Source organism: Alternaria metachromatica (assembly GCF_023757995.1).
Source record: "Alternaria metachromatica strain BMP 0045 chromosome Unknown scaffold_1, whole genome shotgun sequence".
Lineage (NCBI taxonomy): Eukaryota > Fungi > Ascomycota > Dothideomycetes > Pleosporales > Pleosporaceae > Alternaria > Alternaria metachromatica.
In genome coordinates this window covers 98,396-116,518 of record NW_026055492.1, presented here as the reverse complement: position 1 = coordinate 116,518, position 18,123 = coordinate 98,396, and the positions used below count along the sequence as shown (strand labels likewise).

At 43.3% G+C, this 18,123-nt stretch overlaps 5 protein-coding genes across 5 annotated transcripts; 1 reads left to right on the top strand and 4 right to left on the bottom strand.

Annotated features, from left to right (window-relative positions):
• Positions 1-318: 318 nt before the first annotated feature.
• Positions 319-1,111, bottom strand: RAC1 (Rho GTPase protein rac1; the record flags this gene model as incomplete). The annotated part of the gene is made up of 5 exons (XM_049326991.1): positions 319-385; positions 432-664; positions 715-895; positions 941-999; positions 1,049-1,111. The coding sequence occupies 5 exons, from the start codon at positions 1,109-1,111 to the stop codon at positions 319-321; spliced, it is 603 nt and encodes a 200-aa protein (XP_049193136.1).
• Positions 1,112-1,555: 444 nt separating this feature from the next.
• On the bottom strand, positions 1,556-2,442 carry J4E83_000025 (uncharacterized protein; the record flags this gene model as incomplete). Its single annotated transcript, XM_049326990.1, has 2 exons — positions 1,556-2,070; positions 2,121-2,442. The coding sequence occupies 2 exons, from the start codon at positions 2,440-2,442 to the stop codon at positions 1,556-1,558; spliced, it is 837 nt and encodes a 278-aa protein (XP_049193135.1).
• A 207-nt stretch (positions 2,443-2,649) lies between these two features.
• Positions 2,650-4,430, top strand: J4E83_000024 (uncharacterized protein; the record flags this gene model as incomplete). The annotated part of the gene is made up of 3 exons (XM_049326989.1): positions 2,650-3,007; positions 3,057-4,179; positions 4,268-4,430. The coding sequence occupies 3 exons, from the start codon at positions 2,650-2,652 to the stop codon at positions 4,428-4,430; spliced, it is 1,644 nt and encodes a 547-aa protein (XP_049193134.1).
• Positions 4,431-4,447: 17 nt separating this feature from the next.
• On the bottom strand, positions 4,448-5,552 carry J4E83_000023 (uncharacterized protein; the record flags this gene model as incomplete). The annotated part of the gene is made up of 3 exons (XM_049326988.1): positions 4,448-4,550; positions 4,605-4,710; positions 4,766-5,552. 3 exons carry the CDS (start codon positions 5,550-5,552, stop codon positions 4,448-4,450), a joined length of 996 nt encoding a protein of 331 aa, XP_049193133.1.
• Positions 5,553-7,173: 1,621 nt separating this feature from the next.
• J4E83_000022 (uncharacterized protein) lies at positions 7,174-7,536 on the bottom strand (the record flags this gene model as incomplete). The annotated part of the gene is made up of 1 exon (XM_049326987.1): positions 7,174-7,536. The coding sequence occupies one exon, from the start codon at positions 7,534-7,536 to the stop codon at positions 7,174-7,176; it is 363 nt and encodes a 120-aa protein (XP_049193132.1).
• Positions 7,537-18,123: the final 10,587 nt, after the last annotated feature.

The window sequence follows — 18,123 nt, the reverse complement described above, 5'->3', positions numbered from 1 at the left end:
GTGGCTTATTCACACGGCGTTGGAGATGTGCAAAGGGAAAAGATGCAATAAACAGTTCTATCGGTAATGCCAAGCCCATGAAACCTCCACGCCGAAGAAGGGTAATGCTGCAATAAGCCAATGCTAGACTCGCTCTATATCCAAACATCAAGCCAGAAGGTGCTGCACAGCATGTGCCCCTTCTGCTTGGTCCCGCCGTTCCGCTTGGGCTTCCCAATGATGCCGACCGTGTACAGTGTCGGGAGTGAGTGGCATATCCAAGTTGTTGGTCTTTTCCCAGTCAGGCCAAAGCCGTGGCCCCTGGGCCCTGGTATCGGCTTATAGGATGGTGCACTTCTTCTTGTTCTTGGTCGCCGACTGCTGGGGACGGGGGCTGAGGACGGCGCTGGGGCAGGTTAGGACAGTCATGCAGGGAGCACATGGGGACGTACCGAATAGCTTCGTCAAAGACACTCTTCAGGTTGCGCTGTGTGAGGGCGGAGCACTCGAGGTACTTCTGCGCCTTGATCTCTTTTGCGACCATGACGGCCTGCTCGTACTGGATGGGCGCCATCTTCTTCTGCCTCAACGACTCCTTGGTCGCCTCATCGTCCCTCAGATCGAGCTTGGTGCCGACGAGGATAATGGGAACGCCGGGCGCGTGGTGATCTATCTCAGGGTACCACTGGCAGGGGGTTAGCGGGTGCGCACGCGGCGTGGCGGGCGGCTTGGTACCTTTGCCTTGACGTTGTCAAACGACGGGGGGCTGACGATGGAGAAGCAGATGAGGAACACGTCCGTCTGGGGGTACGAGAGCGGGCGCAGTCGGTCGTAGTCCTCCTGGCCGGCCGTGTCCCACAGCCCCAGGCTTATGGGCTTGCCGTCGACCATGACATTTGCCGAGTAGTTGTCGAAGCTGGGCGAGTTAGCTCACGCGTGGTGCAGCGAGGGGCGGGCGTACACGGTGGGGATGTACTCGCCCGGGAAGGCGTTGGTCGTGTACGAGATGAGGAGACATGTCTGCGCGGTTAGCAGGCTGCGCGGCTGTCGCGGGGGCGGCGAGGCTCACCTTGCCTACAGCGCCGTCGCCGGTCACGACGCACTTGAGCGATTGCGTCGCGGGAGCAGCCATGGTGCGCGAGGTGTCGCCCGGGGAGCGTGGCTTTGGCGGACCCGGTTCGGCGGAGCAACGGGGCGGCGAGGGTGGAGCGGATCGAGTCGGGCGCAGGGCAGGGCAGGGCAGGCAGGGCGGCAGGCAGGCAGGCAGGCAGGCAGGGCAGGACAGGGCAGGGCACGATGCAGATGCAGCGAGGCGGCGCGTGGGAGGTAGAGGACGCACCGGCGAGACTGCGCAGCACGATGCGGGTAGCAGGTAGCTTCTGTGAAGGCGCGGGAGCTATCTGCAGCGTAGGGGGGCGTTTTATCGCTTGGCAGGCGGCGGGTCACGAAGCGAGCTGGAGCTGGAGCGACCAAGCTCGACGAGCGCGTACCCTCTTGAAACCCTTGTGCAACACGCTGCTCACGCCTGCCATCCGCCGTGCTAGCTAGCTACGGGCTCGTGCTACGCCTACATGCTTCAATACCACACAAACAGTCCCTCGCCGCCTTGCCTGTCCTCGCCCACCAGCTGCTTGCACACCACCAGCCTGACCACGGCCTCGTGCAACTCTCTCATGTCGAGAATGCCGCGCTTCTTCCCGTCAATGTACGACACGTCCACCACGACTCGTTTCAAGTTGGCCGTCGACAAGGCTCCCTCTTGCAAGAGCGCCATCAACCGATCCGGTGTCCCAACCCCGTAGTCGATTCTGCTCTTGCTCAAATGCGCGACCTGGTCTGCGAGCTTCAGGTGCTTTGCAAACAGCTTGGCCACGCTGGGCTTCTCGACTCCCTGGGTAGGTAGCCCAGACTTGAGACATCGGCAGACGTCTGCCGCTCGCATCCCAGAGCCCGTCACTACAAGCGTGTGGGGAGCGCCGGGCGGCTTGCATGGCGTCGCCTCCAGCGTCCCTGCCTGCTTCTTGAGGAAGGCAGGCAGCTTGTCTGTAGTTCGCGGCTCCGTCCAGCTGCTGCTGTCCTGCACCGTCCGCGCTGCTTGACGTCAGCATTTCACGACATGTCTCGGGCGCTCAAACACTGACCAGAAATCCACAAGTCCTCGAGCTCGACACTGCTCAAATCCTTCCCGTAAAGCCGTGTTCGTGCGTTGACATAGTCGGCAACAAGCTGACCATCCATGCGCTCGAAAGCGTGATTGACTCCCAGCCCTTGGTCCAGATCGTCTTCAGAAATCGCCTTTGCTTTCTGCTTCTTCTTCTCTTTGCGTTTGGCCTTCTTGGCTGCTTTTTTGCCGTCCTTGCTGGCTTCGGGCTCGGCTTGCCGTTTCCTTTTCTTCGACGACGCGTCAAGATCGAACTGGGCTTCCATCAGGGGCACGCCTCCCTCTGATTCCGAGTCGGACATGGTGAGACTAGTGTTTTGTGTGACGGCGCGACACCTGAGTTCGCGACGGAAAAAGTTGCAGCGCATCGAGCTTCAGCTGCTATCGATAAGCGGCTAGCGCAGATGCACGCCGGGGAAGTCGCGCTACCTTGGTAAGCGACGCGTTTCCCTGACGCCCATCAACACCCGCCTGGGCACCCACCTCGCCTCTCGCATGCCTCTCTTGCCATGGCCGAGTCTGCGCGCAAAACGCAGCGCCTTCCCCTGCGGCGCGACTTGCAGCCGACACCCGACAACGACGCGTCCATGGAGCCCACGACACCCTCCCACCAGGCCACTAGTGTGGGCCCTACTCCAGCAAGCAGACGGACGCCAGCTCTTCGCACACCAGCATCGGGCGCGACACCGCGGGGCGGACCGGCAGCTCGCCCTCTTCCTTCGCGCAGGATTGCACCCACTACTCCCCACGCGATACGAGCCCTGAGAGAGCGAGCCAATGCGGCAAGGACCCCAGGAAACACCCGGAGACGAAGCGGCCGCGTACAGAGGGAGACACCGCGGGACATACTGCGCCATCTTAGCAGAGGTACGGCTCTTGCAGCCGCCATCTCTGACCTAGCTAACTGTCCACGCAGCCCTCGCTCGTGAACCGCGCCCGGCCGAGCCCTCCCCACAAGCCCTACCTCGGCGAACGCGCCATTCCGCCCTCGACCTTCCAGACGTCGAAGACGGCCCTGCCATGCCTGCGCCCCGTCTTTCAATGCCCCTGGAGAACATGTACGACGACGACGATAGTTTCCACAGTGCCCCACCACGGCAGTCTCTCCTACCAGACCTACCAGACGACGTCGATGGCGGGACCGTACAATCGCTCGAGTTTGGACGGCGAGCCATCAGTGAGGATCCACGCTTCATGTTCACGGGAAGGCAGAGTGAGCGATTCGGCGACCTAAGCGAGCTCGGGGCGGTCCAGGAGGAGTACGAGGTCGATGGCACCTTCATCAACACGCGCGCAGATGGCCTCTTTGATCCTGCAATCGACGAAGCTCTAGATGGAGACGAAACCACAGTACAAGCACTGACCGGGCGAAGAGACGCAAGGCCGAGTGAGGAGGATTTGGGCGTATTTGGAGAGGCAGAGGACGATTTAGAAGAGCCTACCTTCCGCTTTATGATACCGGAGCGCATGCGTGTGCCAGCCCAAGAAGACGTACAAGCATTTCAAGACGAGCGGGAAGAAGACGAACAAGAGCCGGATGACGAGCTTCTGCACCAGTCCGATGATTACGACTCACTCAATAGCGACGACAAGGACGGAATAGCTGCTGCTTTCGACGGCAAAGACCAAACAGTAACCGCCGACATGTTAGGTTGGGCATCAGATCCCCCTGCAGACAACGACGCCGAACTAGTCGCCTATCGAGAAGAAGAATCTGCAATTGATCGAAGCCTGCAGGCCAAGTCGCCCAAGCAAACACATGTAGCCCAGATGAAGAGTGTTCGCAAACCGAAAGAATACATGGTATCCGAACACGGTATCGGCTTCCCCTCGTTTCCAGCCGCGCCTGTCAAGAAGCTCACTTTGAGCTTCTTGAAGTCGCAGGGAGGCAAGACCCAACTCAATACGGAAACACTCGACGCACTCGTACGCACGACCAACGACTTCTTCGAGCAGATTAGCATAGATCTCGCAGCATATGCACAGCACGGTGGACGAACGACGATTGAAGAAAGCGATGTCATCGCGCTTATGAAGAGGTATGCTGCTCTACTCGACTCTGTTTGGCGTACATGGCGTGCAGACTTATAGCAGACATATACGTTCGGTACACTGACTTTCAAGCAGGACTCGCAAGACCACCGGTACCTGTACCTCGTTTTCTCTGGCGCAAAGGATGCTTCCTAGGGAGTTACTTCAGCAGCTGCGTATGGAGCGTCCGGCCAAGTTGAAGAGATATAAACGGAAACGATTGAATGCTGTCCGTGAGGAAGACGAAGATGACGACTGAAAAGGCACGGTAATGTCTCACGACCAATCAACGCTGTGGCGTACTCTCCGTTGGGTGCCCGACATGGGCTTCTTGACGACCATCCAAAACATGACTGAGGTCGCGAAACTGAGCGCGTACCTACTTGGAGTTAGATGATTGCTTGCAGGAAAAGAGCGAGGCGGCGAACCGTACCATGTGAAGATGTACTGCGTGTGGTTGTTTCGTAGGTTCACGGTGGGCGCCCTACCAATCGGTACGCCCTTGGGTTCACGTTCATAATTTGTGAGCAGATCAGGCGCTGTGTCATAGTTAGATACCCCAATCACATCATCGAAGAAAGATAGATTACTTACTCATCGTCTCCTCCACCCACACAGCCTGACTCCCGCTATACTCGGCCATCTCCTCGACACTGGGAAAGAACCACTTTCCCTTTTCCGGCTCGTTTTTCGGCGTAAACATGTTGCCCTTGGGCGGTATCCTCAACAAGCCCTCAATCGTAACCTCACCCTCAGGCAACGCCCCATTCTTCTTGCGAAACCACTGCGGCGCAGCGTCCTTCTTGATCCACCCCCTACACGCCAATATCTTATGCACATTGCCGCGCGCATCCCGCCGTTCGAGCGGCGTAACAACCGTGTACCCCTCTTCGCCATCCAAAATCCGCGGCCCAATCAACATTTCCTGATCATGTCTCAACACGCCCCTCGCATAGACCCTGCGATAGTCAAAATCCTGAATTGCAGCCGGGTCGATTCGCAGCGGGAGTTCGAGAGGCGGGAAGGTCAATCTATCTTCAAAGCGGGCGACTAATTCGGTTTTCCAGCCCAGACGCTGCACTTGCCAGCATCCTAGTATGAAGGCTGTGACGGGGATTATCGCGAGGATGATTAGGCCGGGCCCATGTTGTTTTCCTACTCGCGCCATCTTCGCCGGCCGGTCGAGAATCGAGACGAAACTTGGGTCCAGGCCGGGGCCGCCGCCCACTCGGCGACTTTGTGAGCGGAGGAAGAGGATGCGTGTGTGCGGACATTGGGGTCGCGTGGGTGGGGGACGGGCGTGGGCGGTGCGGAAGGATGCCGATGCGGGCTGTGAGTAGTGTCGCCGGAAAAGCTTGAGGAATGGATTTGGTTTCGACATGGCGGGTGGTTGGGTGGATGGAAAGTTGGGAATGGCTCAGTCGTGTCGGATATGCGAGCTGCGAGCTACAGTACCCGGCTGCTAGACGCCGATGCGGTATGGTTCCCGCGTCTTAGCACCCGCCAACCTAAGCCTGGCTCTGGGCTGATCTCGACCTCCCATCGCACTGCTCCTCTTACATCACTCTTTTTTCACTCCCATCCATGCAAGACTGCAACATCATGGCGGATGCACAGGACCCACAAATGGATCGAGCAGAGATGGCTGCGAGGCGGGATAAAGATGCGCTTCTTGATGTTTTGGATACTCGACTTGAACACTATTTGCATACACTGCATGAATATCACGACATTATGCAGCAGCTTTCCGCAGAGCTATCCTCGGTAAGCAATGTTTACGTTTGGTTAATGGCACGTGGTGTTGATGCCAACAAGGGTTACATGTCGCTTGCTCAAGCAAACTTTTACAATTCGTCCTCTGCGATCCGGTACGGACAGGACTGCTATGACGAACGTATGCAGAGTGTACGCAAGGTGTGAGTTCTACAGTTTTCTTCGAGATTTCATAGCTACCAGGGGTGCTACAACGATCCTTTGGAATGTCTATCTACCTTATGTGCTCTGTTGACAGACCACAGCCATGTCTCCGAACACGGATGTACCAAGAAGAACGATCGACCCCATTTTTCCATCAAATCTTCCGCTACCACTCGCCAGGACGCGAGCCTTGACAACCATATGAGATCAACAGAACAAGCGAACGAAGTCCAAGGACCGGGCCTCCCTTCCACAGGTTCAGAAGCTAGAGAAGGAGAAACAGGCCCTACTTCCGATTTGGATGACGAACCCGCCCAAGGATCAAGGGACAACCAAGAAGAAACCGGATCTGTCGGAAAGCCTACAGATCCTCTCAGATGGTTTGGTATCCTTGTTCCGCCCGCACTACGCACTGCGCAATCGACATTTGTAGGTGCAGTCGAAGGCCCAATCCCCCAATTAGCCACCGTTGTGAGAGATCTACGGGCCCAAGAGATCGAAATTGGGAGGGTGAGGAAGCAGATTAAAAAAATGTAGAGACGAGTCAGGTGCTGCTTGTGGGGATATTAGGGAAGATCGCGCATGAGCACTGGGTTGCGCGCATTCGATATCGTGACTCGGGTTGGCTGCAGATTGTTGCGCGTACTTTAGACTAATCAGTAGCATTACGCGTTGTCGCAACACTATATTTACTCTCGGCACTGGTTTATGCCGACTGGAGACAAGAGTAGCTCTGGATGGGCGTATAATATGCGATGATTCACCTCCGCTCTATTGGTGGTCAGCCGGAGTAGCACAATAATTTGGTCGTTTTATTCCCGTGTGTGCTGGTAGGGGATGGCTCACTAGACTTGAGACGATTTCTTTCTCGATCATGAAAACTTTGCCAGATCAAGATAGTGGCGCGAGCTGTGCCACCTTTGTTGCTTGTAAAGCAATTATTTATATTGCTAACTTCACGGATATTGCCGGAGAGGGTTACATCAAGGTAGTAGCCATGAGCCTAGTGCTACATGCATCCACATCGCATGGGTTTCAACATTGGTGTAGTATGAACCTCGCCCTATATACAGTCGCACGCTCACCTAGATATCCGCGTTCCTCAACCCTCGTTTGAACCTATCCAACGCCCTAGCTTTCGTCTCTTTCCAGTCCACATGCGGTTTTGGATAACCCAGCTTTTCGAACTCGCTCTCTGACAACCTCGCGTAAGGAGCAAATACCGCCTTTCCCTTGACATCTTTGAGCTCTGGGACCCATTTACGGATATAATCACCATCGGGATCGTTCTTCTCAGCCTGAGAGACGGGGTTGAAGACGGTGTAAGAAGGCTCCCAGCCTTGGGTATTGTTGGAAAGGTCCCAGTCAATCAGAGTTTCGGCAAAGTAGCGTTCGCCGCGGCGGTAGTCGAGCAGGAGGTTGCAGTAGAGATAGGAGGACACGTTCATACGTAAGCGATTGTGCATGTATGCCTCCACTTTGAGCTGCCTCATGTGTAGAACAAGAAGAGAAAGATGTAATAATTGTTCTATGTAAGAGGGAGGAAGCCCTGTATATATACTACTAGGGCGACGCTAGTAAGTAAATTACGTAATAGAATTCTAACTAACAGCCTCTCTAGAACCTATTATAAGGTAAATAAAAAAGAGAAAGAAAACAAGAGACTGCAAAAGCAAGTTAAAGCATAGTACTATAATAGAAGTAGTCTGTATTAGAATTATAGGCGTCTCTAAGTTGCTCGCTGTAGCAGAGCTACTAGATATAGTTATTGTTGTTACGTAAGGTAGTGCGCTTAAAGTAAAGCGTAGTCTAGATACTACTATACAGAGCGATAAATTTCTTCTTGTCTAGGTCTTTGATTTTCTCTATATGCGTTTAGTTTACATACTAAGCACTAATATACTTATACTAGGCTTCTTTATATTCTAGAGTAATACTAGACTCTTAGAAGAGCTACTCTAATGTAAGAGCTTCTATGTAGTTAGCGTCTTTGTAGGCATTCTAGAGAAAAATAGTCTATAGAGTAAGAGCTCTATTGTTATTACTTATATAGTTCTAAGGTATAATAGTAACTACACTTATAGCAAGACGTAGAGGGCTATAGCCTATACTATATAGAGAGTCTTAGTAAACAAGACTAAGAATCTTGCACATAGTAGTAAACTTAGTAGAATCTAGCAGCTTAGTAAGTATATCTATAAAGTTATTCTTGCCGCTAATCTATTCTATAGACATAGTTCTATTCTAAACGTATTAGTAGAGAAAATAGTAATAGATGTTAATATGTTTAGTGCGTTAATAAAACTTTAGGTTCTTAGATAGCTTTATAGCAGACTAATTATCTACATAAATTAGAATAGTGCTAAAGTAGAAGCTAACGCTAAGGTTGTTAATAAATGCTTAAAGCTAGAGAGCTTCTTTAACAGCCTCTTCTAGCGCTATATATTCTACCTTACACGTAGACTATATAACAACCTTTTATATAGTAGATAACTAGAAGATAGAGCTATTAGCTAGAGTAAAGATATACCTAGTAGTAGAACGCTGTAAGTCTGCGCAACTAGCCTAGTTAGCATTAACATAGCTAATAAGGTAAGGCTCTTACTATAAAGAGTATATAATACCTAAGTTCTATATACTACTAACGTATAAGTATACTTATATAATACTATTAATATGTGCCTATAAAGAGTTTGTATTAAAGCGCCTATGCAGAGAAGTAGCATAGGCAAGATTAATTTACGTTATAATAGGTATATAGTTAAGAGAGCTAAATATCTAGAGGTATTACTTCTTAAAAGTAGGTGTAGACTTAGTGTTATTATTACGCGTAAGCTTTGCTTTGTAATTACATAGGTTAGTAGTAATAGAGAGGTTTTAAAGGCTATACTAATTAAGCACGCAACGCATATATTTAGCCTAATAAATCTTAATACTACTCTAGCTAGTGTGCTTAATATATATGCTAAGATATAGAGCATCTAGGTCTTTAGATATAATAACAAAGAATTTAGAAAGCTAAGTCTTAAACTAGGTAATAGTGTTATTATATAGCACGTAGATCTAAATATTATTAATATAAATAGAGATAATAATAGTGTCTTAGGTATAAATATAGATATATAAGTTATAGAGTAAGATACAAAATTCTATATCTTTAAGTTTGCTTATAAGAAGTTAATACTAGGCTTAAGAGAACTACACTAACCTATAGAGAAATTTCTAGAGAAGCTAGACGTGTTCTTTTAGTAAGACAACAGGTAGTAGCAGTATATAGTAAACCTACTTCTTAAGCTTAGTATTAAGAAATACAACGTATACATCTACTTAGAAGGTAGTCTATTAGAGAAGACTATAGATTGCTAGAAGCGTGCGTATAGATAAAGATTTTATAGTAGGTAAGAACTTCTCTGTATAATTAATACCTAGTTACTACTAGAAACTCTAGATAATAATATAGGCCTTAAGCTTTGTAATTCTACTAGTTAGAGTAAGTTTAGCTTTATAGACAAACTTAGAAGAGATAGACTTAGTTCTAGAGAGAAGTAGAACAACCTTATATACTTTCTTAGTAAGAAGAGAGTTAAGCTTAGCCTAAGTAGCATTATGCTAACTAGTAGCTTAGAGCGTATTTATAGCCTTCTTGTAAGTCTATAGCTTATAGAGAATAGTTATAGTACTTAGAGCGTAGAGGTTACGTAAGTTATTATTAAGCGGCAAATTATTATACTACGTACTAGACATACGTAGAGTAGGTAGATTATTATTAAGTAGTAGATTATTATACTAGAAGTTAGAGAAGAAAGGTTCTTTATCTAACTACTAAGTAATAAAGCTATTATAAAGGTACTAGAATAAGTTAAGAGTAGCTATAGAAACGCTATTAAGCCTATATAGATTATTATTAAGTAGACCTTTGTTAAACTTATTCTAATTAGAGGCTTAAGGCTAGATAGTGCTATAGATGCGCTAGCTCTTATAGATAGAGTTAAAAATAATACTATTATAATAGGCTTAGGCTTTGCCTAAGCCTTAGCTTAGTATATAGAGCAAGGCTTACTACAAGCTCTCTCTCTAAGAAATACAATATCTTTACTAACGCTTATTGCAGCTACACTTTAAAGCTAGTCTATAATATTTATATTTCTTCTTCTTATACGCTATACCTAAGTATTGCGATAGCAGAACCTAGTGCACAAAATATCTAAGGGTCTCTAGAGGTCTCTCTTCTTGCGTTGCTCTATTAGCTCTCTAAGTAGATAGCAGCTATCTATAAGGCACAGGCCTAGAACTGCGTTACAATAGCAACGTTGCGCTTCTAGAACAAGAAACTACGCAACCTTATTACCTTAATACGCTCTACGCCTAGCTCTATAACGTTGCTGCCTATTACTATAACTATAACCTTATTAGTACCTACGCTATTCTTCTTAGTAGCTGCAGTGCTACTACCTCTAAGTTCTTCTACTACTGTAGTAGCCTCTACCTTCTGCTGTAAGGCCTTACCTCTAGAGAAGCTATTTACTAGTAATAGAATGTACTTTTGTTTATAGCGCATTATAATAGAATATAGGTTAGATATAGACTAGAAGTTTATTAGAGACGCAAAGGCCTAGTTTGTTTATATTTAGTAGTCTCTCTTAATTATAGTACAGCGTAAAGTTGCCCTATTCTATAAGCTTAGTAAACAGAACTATTAGAACTCTGTTGCCTTTCTAGAGTATCTTAAGTTCTATTATAGTAACTAGCACTTCTAGAAGCGCGCCTAGGTGTAGTTAGATTACTTATAATAAGGTAAAAAGCAGAGCTTTACTAACTTTTTTATTTACTTTAGCTAGCTTCTTGCGTAGGTAGATAGGCTTAGCTAGAGTAGTAACTAGAAGCTCGCTAGACTACACTAGGCGCTTAACAAGCGCATATAGGCAGTTACTCTTAACTAAGGCGTTTAGCGTTTAGATTTTAATAGCGCTGTCTAGAAGTACAAGACTATTATAGTAGATATTAAGACTGCTAAGGTAGAGAGTTTGTATTGCAACTTTACGCTCTTAGCGCCTCTAGCTTATAACTATAATAGTAATATCTAGATAGTAAATATAGGCGCTGCAAAGACTTCTAGTGCCTCTTTAGAGCGTAGCGTAGGTAGCGCCTACGCTAACTAGATTCTCTAGAACGTTTTTAACGCTAGGCGCGCTTTAGAGGCCTATACCTACTACAGCAAGTAGAGGTATCTTTACTAAAGCTACACTAACGCAACTATGCTATAGGTAGTAGAGTTTAGACATACTATAATAGAAGAGAGACATAGTGTTTTAAAAAACTAGTAGCCTCTAGTCTAAGTCTAGACTAGAGGTAAGCAAGCGCTAACTTAGTAGAGAAGTCTATAGGTAACCTTCTTACTAATAACGTCTGCAAGATCTAGTAGTCTATAGATAAGAGTCTATTTCTTATTCTACTACTACTAGATAGCGTTAAAGTAGTGCAGGCTCTAGTAGACTTAGAGTGCAAGTGCTATAGCGCTATTAGCGAGATAGCAGCCTTGCAGCTATAGGCTAATTATATTATAATTTCTTCTTAGACCTTTTGCTAGGCTACAGAGTTCTTAGAGAAGACTAACATTTCTAGACTTGTAGCCGTAACGTATAATCTAGATAGTTAGATATTATAGCTAGTAGCCTACGTTATTCTAGAACTTGCCTATAACGTTATTTTAGAAAAACTGTAGATACGCTGCAAAGACATTATTCTTAATATACTCTAGAGTAAACTTCGCGTTAGAGTAGTAGAAGGCATAATTATAAAGAAAACTACTACGCGCCTATCTCTTCTAGAGCTTAGGTCTATAGTAGCATCTATAGCATCTACGTTTGCACAGAACGCAGAGAATAATAGAGACGTAGCGTAGACGTTATAGGCAATAAACCTTTATAAACTTACTCTCGCTATTAATACGCTGTACTCTATTACACCTACCTCTACGCTATTTAAGGAGCCTATTACAATAGAGCTCTCTAGCAAGCTAGTAAACTTTTAGAACCTTTTTAACAAATCTAAAGCCTTAGAGTTGCCCTCTTACAGAGGCGCTATAGACTATTATATTAAGTTAGCTAGATAGCCTAACAGAAGCTTGCCTACGCCCTCTTAGAGCCCTCTTTACTTTATATTGCGTAATTAACTATTAGAGCTACAGTAGTAGCTTACAGAGCTTATAGACAAGAGCTAGATCTATACTAGCTTCTCTACTATAGGCGCACTAGTGCTTCTAGTTAAGAAGGCGTTAGGCAGGTAGCGCCTCTGCGTAGATTACTGCTTATTAAACAAGATTACCTAGTCTAACTACTATCTACTTCTGCTAATTAAGAAAACTCTACGCATAATATTATAAGCGTAGTAGTTTACAAAGGTTAATGTATAGGCTACGTTCTACAAGCTCTACGTAGCTAAAGAGAACAAGCACCTAACAGCGTTCTGCACCTATTTTAGTCTCTTTAAGTAGCTTATCTACCTATTTAGGCTAACTAGCGCCTCTGCTACCTTTTAATAATATATTAATAGTGCGCTCTCTAAGACTCTAGAGCAATACTTAACTATATATTTAGATAATATGCTAATATTTACAGGTAGATTACGTACTAATTATATAGTAAAGACACGCTAAGTGCTTTTGCTACTTTAAGCCGCTAGTCTAAATTTAGACATAGAGAAGAGCGTATTCGCAACAAAAGAGATGCGCTACCTTAGCTATATAGTTTAGACAAGAAAGGTAATCTGTCTAGACTCTAATAAACTAAAAGTAGTCTAGAATTAGAAGCCTCTACGCACCGCAACAAGTGTTTAGAGTTTTCTAGAGTTTATAAACTTTTACTAAGACTTTATTAAGAGATTCTCTAAGGTAGTAGCGCCTTTGCATTACTTTATAGATTAAAATATTCTGTTTAAGTAGAGTTCTACTAAGCACAAGGCGTTTAAGCGTCTTAAGGCATACTTTATTATAGAGCTAATATTAGTCTAGTAGAATCTATTCTAGAACACTATAGTTAAATATAACTGCTTAGAAGTAGCTCTTAGCAGGTGCCTATTATAGTATATTAATAGCGTTCTTTGCTCTATAGCGTACTACTCTACTACTCTAATAGCAAAGCAGTAGAACTACACTATTTATAATAAAGAGCTTCTTATAGTAGTATAGTGCCTAAAGGCCTAGAGTAGCGAGCTGTAAAGTGTTTTTTATCTATTTACAGTGTTTACAGACTACAAGAACTTAGAGTACTTTATAGGCTTACGCAAACTTAGTAAGCGCTAAAGTAGATAGATAGAGTTACTGTCTTAGTTCTGCTACAGCCTTAAGTTTAGGCCTAGGCGCCTCTACGCGCAGCCTAACGCGCTAAGCTAACGCCTATAGAATTAGCTCTAGAAGAGCTCTAATAAGGTAGCAGTTATACGCTCTATTAATATCGCAGCGCTTACGTTATTAGAATATACTAGTAACGTATATTAGCCTAAAGAGCGTCTCCTCTTTACAGACACGCATATATAATAGTTATAGAATAAGGCTGTTACGTAGAACTATAGTTACGCACCTAGACTACAGGCTACGCTAGATAAGTTCTAGAAGTTCTCTGCTAAGGCGCGTACTAACTAGTAGGTTAGTAACTACATAGTAAGTGCGTACAGTGCACTTCTCTAGCGCAGTATTATATAGCTACTATTATAGAAGCTCTTAACTACTATAGTTATCTAGCGTATATATAAAGAAGGTCTAGCAGAGCACTCTAGAAAGAACACTACATTCTAGCTACTGCGCTGCAACTATTATTAAAATAGTATATTAGCTAACGTAGCGTAATACGTTTGTAACTACTACTACTACAGCGTATACGTCTTAAGAAAGAAACGTTAGAGTCTTCTATAGCTAATACTAGTTACTACACAATATTAGACGTAGATCTCTATAGATTTTATAACTAAGCTTTCTTAGAAGTCTTCTAACTTGCTGTAGTACCTATTAGTAATAATAGACTAACTATTAAAGTATATATAGTTAGAGGCTATAACGTTAATAGCTATAGAGCATTACGCGCGCGTTTTTTGCAATACCTAGTAGCGTTTCTATAGTTTTCTAACTACTATTATTATAGACTAGAGTTCTAACTAGTTAGGTAGCTTTTAGAAAACTCTCTACTAGCTTATAGGCATTAACTAGCTTCTGTCTACTACGCATTACCTCTAGACTAATAGTAGAACAGAGCGCGTAAACTAGAAAGTTTAGACAGTACTTTGTATAATAGTAAACTTTAAGTAGACTAACTAGCCTGCTTGTCTCTCTACGTATTAATTAGCGCTAAATAATAGAGACTTCTTAGTTATAAGTGTAAGCCTAAACCTACTTCTAAATAGCTACACAGTAGACCTATTATAGAAGACACTAATTTCTAGCAAGACAAATACTTCTCTAAGTAGCTTAGCTATAAAGTTTCTAGAATACCTACGCAGCAGAGCTAAGTTAGCGTAGGCAGCTATTGCGTTTTAGTAGCAGCGCTAGCAGAAAGCAACTAATTATAGCTAACGTTCTACAGAACGTTTCTAACCTAGTAACAAGGTTTAGTTCTTAATACGCAATATTAAGATAAATAAGCTAAGTAGCAAACTTAACTAGCTGTAGGTTAAGTATACAGTAGTTACTGTGCCTACACTACTTATAGTTACATTAGACCTCTCTAGCAACCTTTATAAAACTGTCTATGTAGATTTAGTAGAAAAGGCCGCTAAAGACCTACTCTCTAGCTAGGTATAGACTAATTTCTAGCTAGAGCCTACCTTAGAATTAGAAGAGACTAATCTAGCGCTGTAGAAATTTAGAGTAGAAGAAATTCTACAAGCTAAGAGCGCGTAGAGTTGTAGTAAACGTTAAGTACTAGTAAAATAAGTTAGCTACGCTAACCTATTATAGCACCTTCTAGAGAATTTTCTAGATACAGCAGTACTAGTATAGTTTAAAGCAAAGTATAGAAATATATAATATTATAATAGCGCAACGCGAGTTTAAAGAGAAAAGCTTTCTTTATTACTAGCACTATAAGAGCGCTAGACTTTGCCTATAATAAGAGATAGAGAGGCAAACTAAGGTTTACACTAGAAACTAGCACAAGAATAAAATAGCACTAGACTAAATTCTAGAGTTATAATCTAAGATCGCGCTACATTCTACAAGCAAGAACCTTACAGCTCTGTCTACTAAGAATCTAGCTCTAACTAAGTTTTCTAATACTACTATAATAGGCCTAGCTAGTTGCGTTAGCAGCGCCTCTCTAAAGAAGACAGCAAATAAGACCTAGACCTAGAGTAACTATAACAGCTACTGCGCGCGCTATTATAGAGGTAGCGTATAGAAGAACTAGAATAGCTACAGTAATATTTATAGTAACTTTAGCGCAAGCTATAGTGCCTACTAGAACTACTACTACTATAGTAGTCTTAGAAATAGTTGTAGTGTAGTAGAGTGCGTAAGCAAGAGTAGCAACGTAGAGAGCGCAAACAGCAACAGCTATAGAACCTAGATAAAAACAAAGAGGTAGCCTCTAGAAGGCGCTGCTAGCTAGTAGTGCTAGTAGTTTAGTAAAGTTTAAGTTAGTAAGCAAAGCTAGAAGTTTGCTACAACAGCACTTACTATAATATTAGAGAGGTTAGCAATAGCATCGCTCTAGGCCCGCTAAACTACTAATATTTACGCTATTATCTCGCTTATATTACGCGCAATAGTATTAACTAAGGCTACAGCATTACTACTACAACTGTAAGAAGGTGTTAATAGAGCTAGCTAGACTTCTATACTACTACTACTCTAGTTATTACAACGCTTAGCAGCGCAAAAAGGTGCTAGAGTTATAATAAAGCTCTAGGCCTAAACTATCTTAAGAAGCTTAAAGAACGCTCTAGCTAAGTAGTTAAAGACAGACATAAAGATAGCCCTCTAGCCCCTTCTTAGCTCTGCGCTAGCGCTAATTGTACTAGCTATTATAATATAAGAGTTGTTATTATTAACACTATAATACACTAGTTTAAACTAGTAACAAAGAAGAACTTAAAGCTCTTTATTAGCAGCAAGAAAGTTATTAATACGCTTATAGTGTAGCTTCTTGCGTAAGCAGGTTTAATAAGTAATCTCTAAATAGTGTATTAGTAGTGCTACAATAGTAAACTTCTAGACCTAAAACTTACCTCTACTATATAGGTAGCGCTAAATAGTTCTATAATTCTTAGTAAACTTAATGTAAGAGAGATACAGCACATTAAGATCTATCTCTACTAGAATAAGATTCTCTTTATTACTATTACTATCTACTTTAAATCTATTAATAGCCTATCTCTTACGCATAATTCTACTATTAGCTCTATAGCCTAGTATAGAGTTGCTAAGAAGATTACCTAGAGGGCGCCTAAAAGGCTGCCTGCCTAAGGCTAAGCTATAGCTACTATTAAGTACTATTAGGTACGCTATAGCAATAGTGCAGCGCTAATATAGAGTATAATTAGAGTAGTAAAGGTATAGGTAGAGTAGCGTAGTAGAAGTTGCGTAAGTACGTTATAGTAATGTATATATAGCAGCGTATTATTATGTATAGCCTAAAAAGATTTCTATATAGGCCTACTTAGCTAATAGTGTCTTAGTAATATAGGCGCGCTAGCTATGCGCTCTACTACTATAACCTATGTATACAACTACTACAGCGCGCGCGCTATAAGTTACAGAGTTTTCTAGCACTAGCTACAGCAGCGTTATTACGTACTTATTCTACTTTTAGAGTATACGCGCAGAGAACCTATTATAGAGGCTATTTTTTGTATTCTGTTATTACTGCTTTTAAGCTATAAGAGTTACGCAGTACTTTACCTCTACTATTATAGTTAAGAATACTTAGCTTTGTTCTTAAGTATTAGTTCTGTATAAAGTATTTTTTAGCTTACAATAGAAAATTACGTAGAATTTTACAGGTACTATAGAGAGTATGTAATAGGCTTAGGCTTTGCCTAAGCCTTAGCTTAGTATATAGAGTAAGGCTTACTATAAGCTCTCTCTCTAAGAAATATAATATCTTTACTAACACTTATTATAGCTACACTTTAAGGCTAGTCTATAATAACTATAGCTATCTTTATCTCTAGAAAGAGAGTACGCGCGCTTATCTTTTATAATATAGGTAGTAGAGTCTATCTTTATATAATACACAGACCTATTATATATAGTAGTGTTAATTAAGAGACACTAGTAGTATAGAGACTACCTATCTTGCAGGCTTATATAGTCTTATGTACTCTACACGCAGCTAGAATAGACTTAGAGTAGTAAGTAATCTAGAGCTCTATCTAGATATATATCTATCTAGGTAGTATTATTATTACTAAAACAAGTATAAGGTTAAGAAGCTATCTAGGTATTAGTAGGCTAGCTATTCTAGTGTTTAACGCAGTTAAGACATAGTAACGCAAGATTGTATATTATAGATTTACGTATATATTCTATGTAGAGAGTATTGTTCTTATTAGTAATAGTAATGTAGGCCTATTACTTATTAATATATATATTATAAGAGTATTAGCTATTACATTATACTATAGAAAGACTACCTTACTTACTATGCTAATTTAACAAAGTCTAATAGGTAATACAACACTACTTCTTTAAGATAGGTAGAGTAATACGCTTATATATAGGTATATAGTTAAGATAGTTATTACTAGAGATATAGGTATTACAAGAACCTCTAGAAGTCTAGCGTACGTAGAAGACACTGCGCGCTTATTTATTACATAGATAATAGTATAAAGTAAAGTTCTATTAGTAGTCTATAGTAGTAGAAGAGTAAATATCTCTATTCTAGATATACTAGAGATAACTAGAAGAGTTGTTGTCTTAAACGCACTTCTTTTTACAGCAGAGACACTAGAAGTATTTATTAATAAGAGAAGTGTCTTTAGGTATAGTTACTAGAGTAGTAGAAAAAGAAGTAGAGAGAATAGTAATATTATTACTATATTTA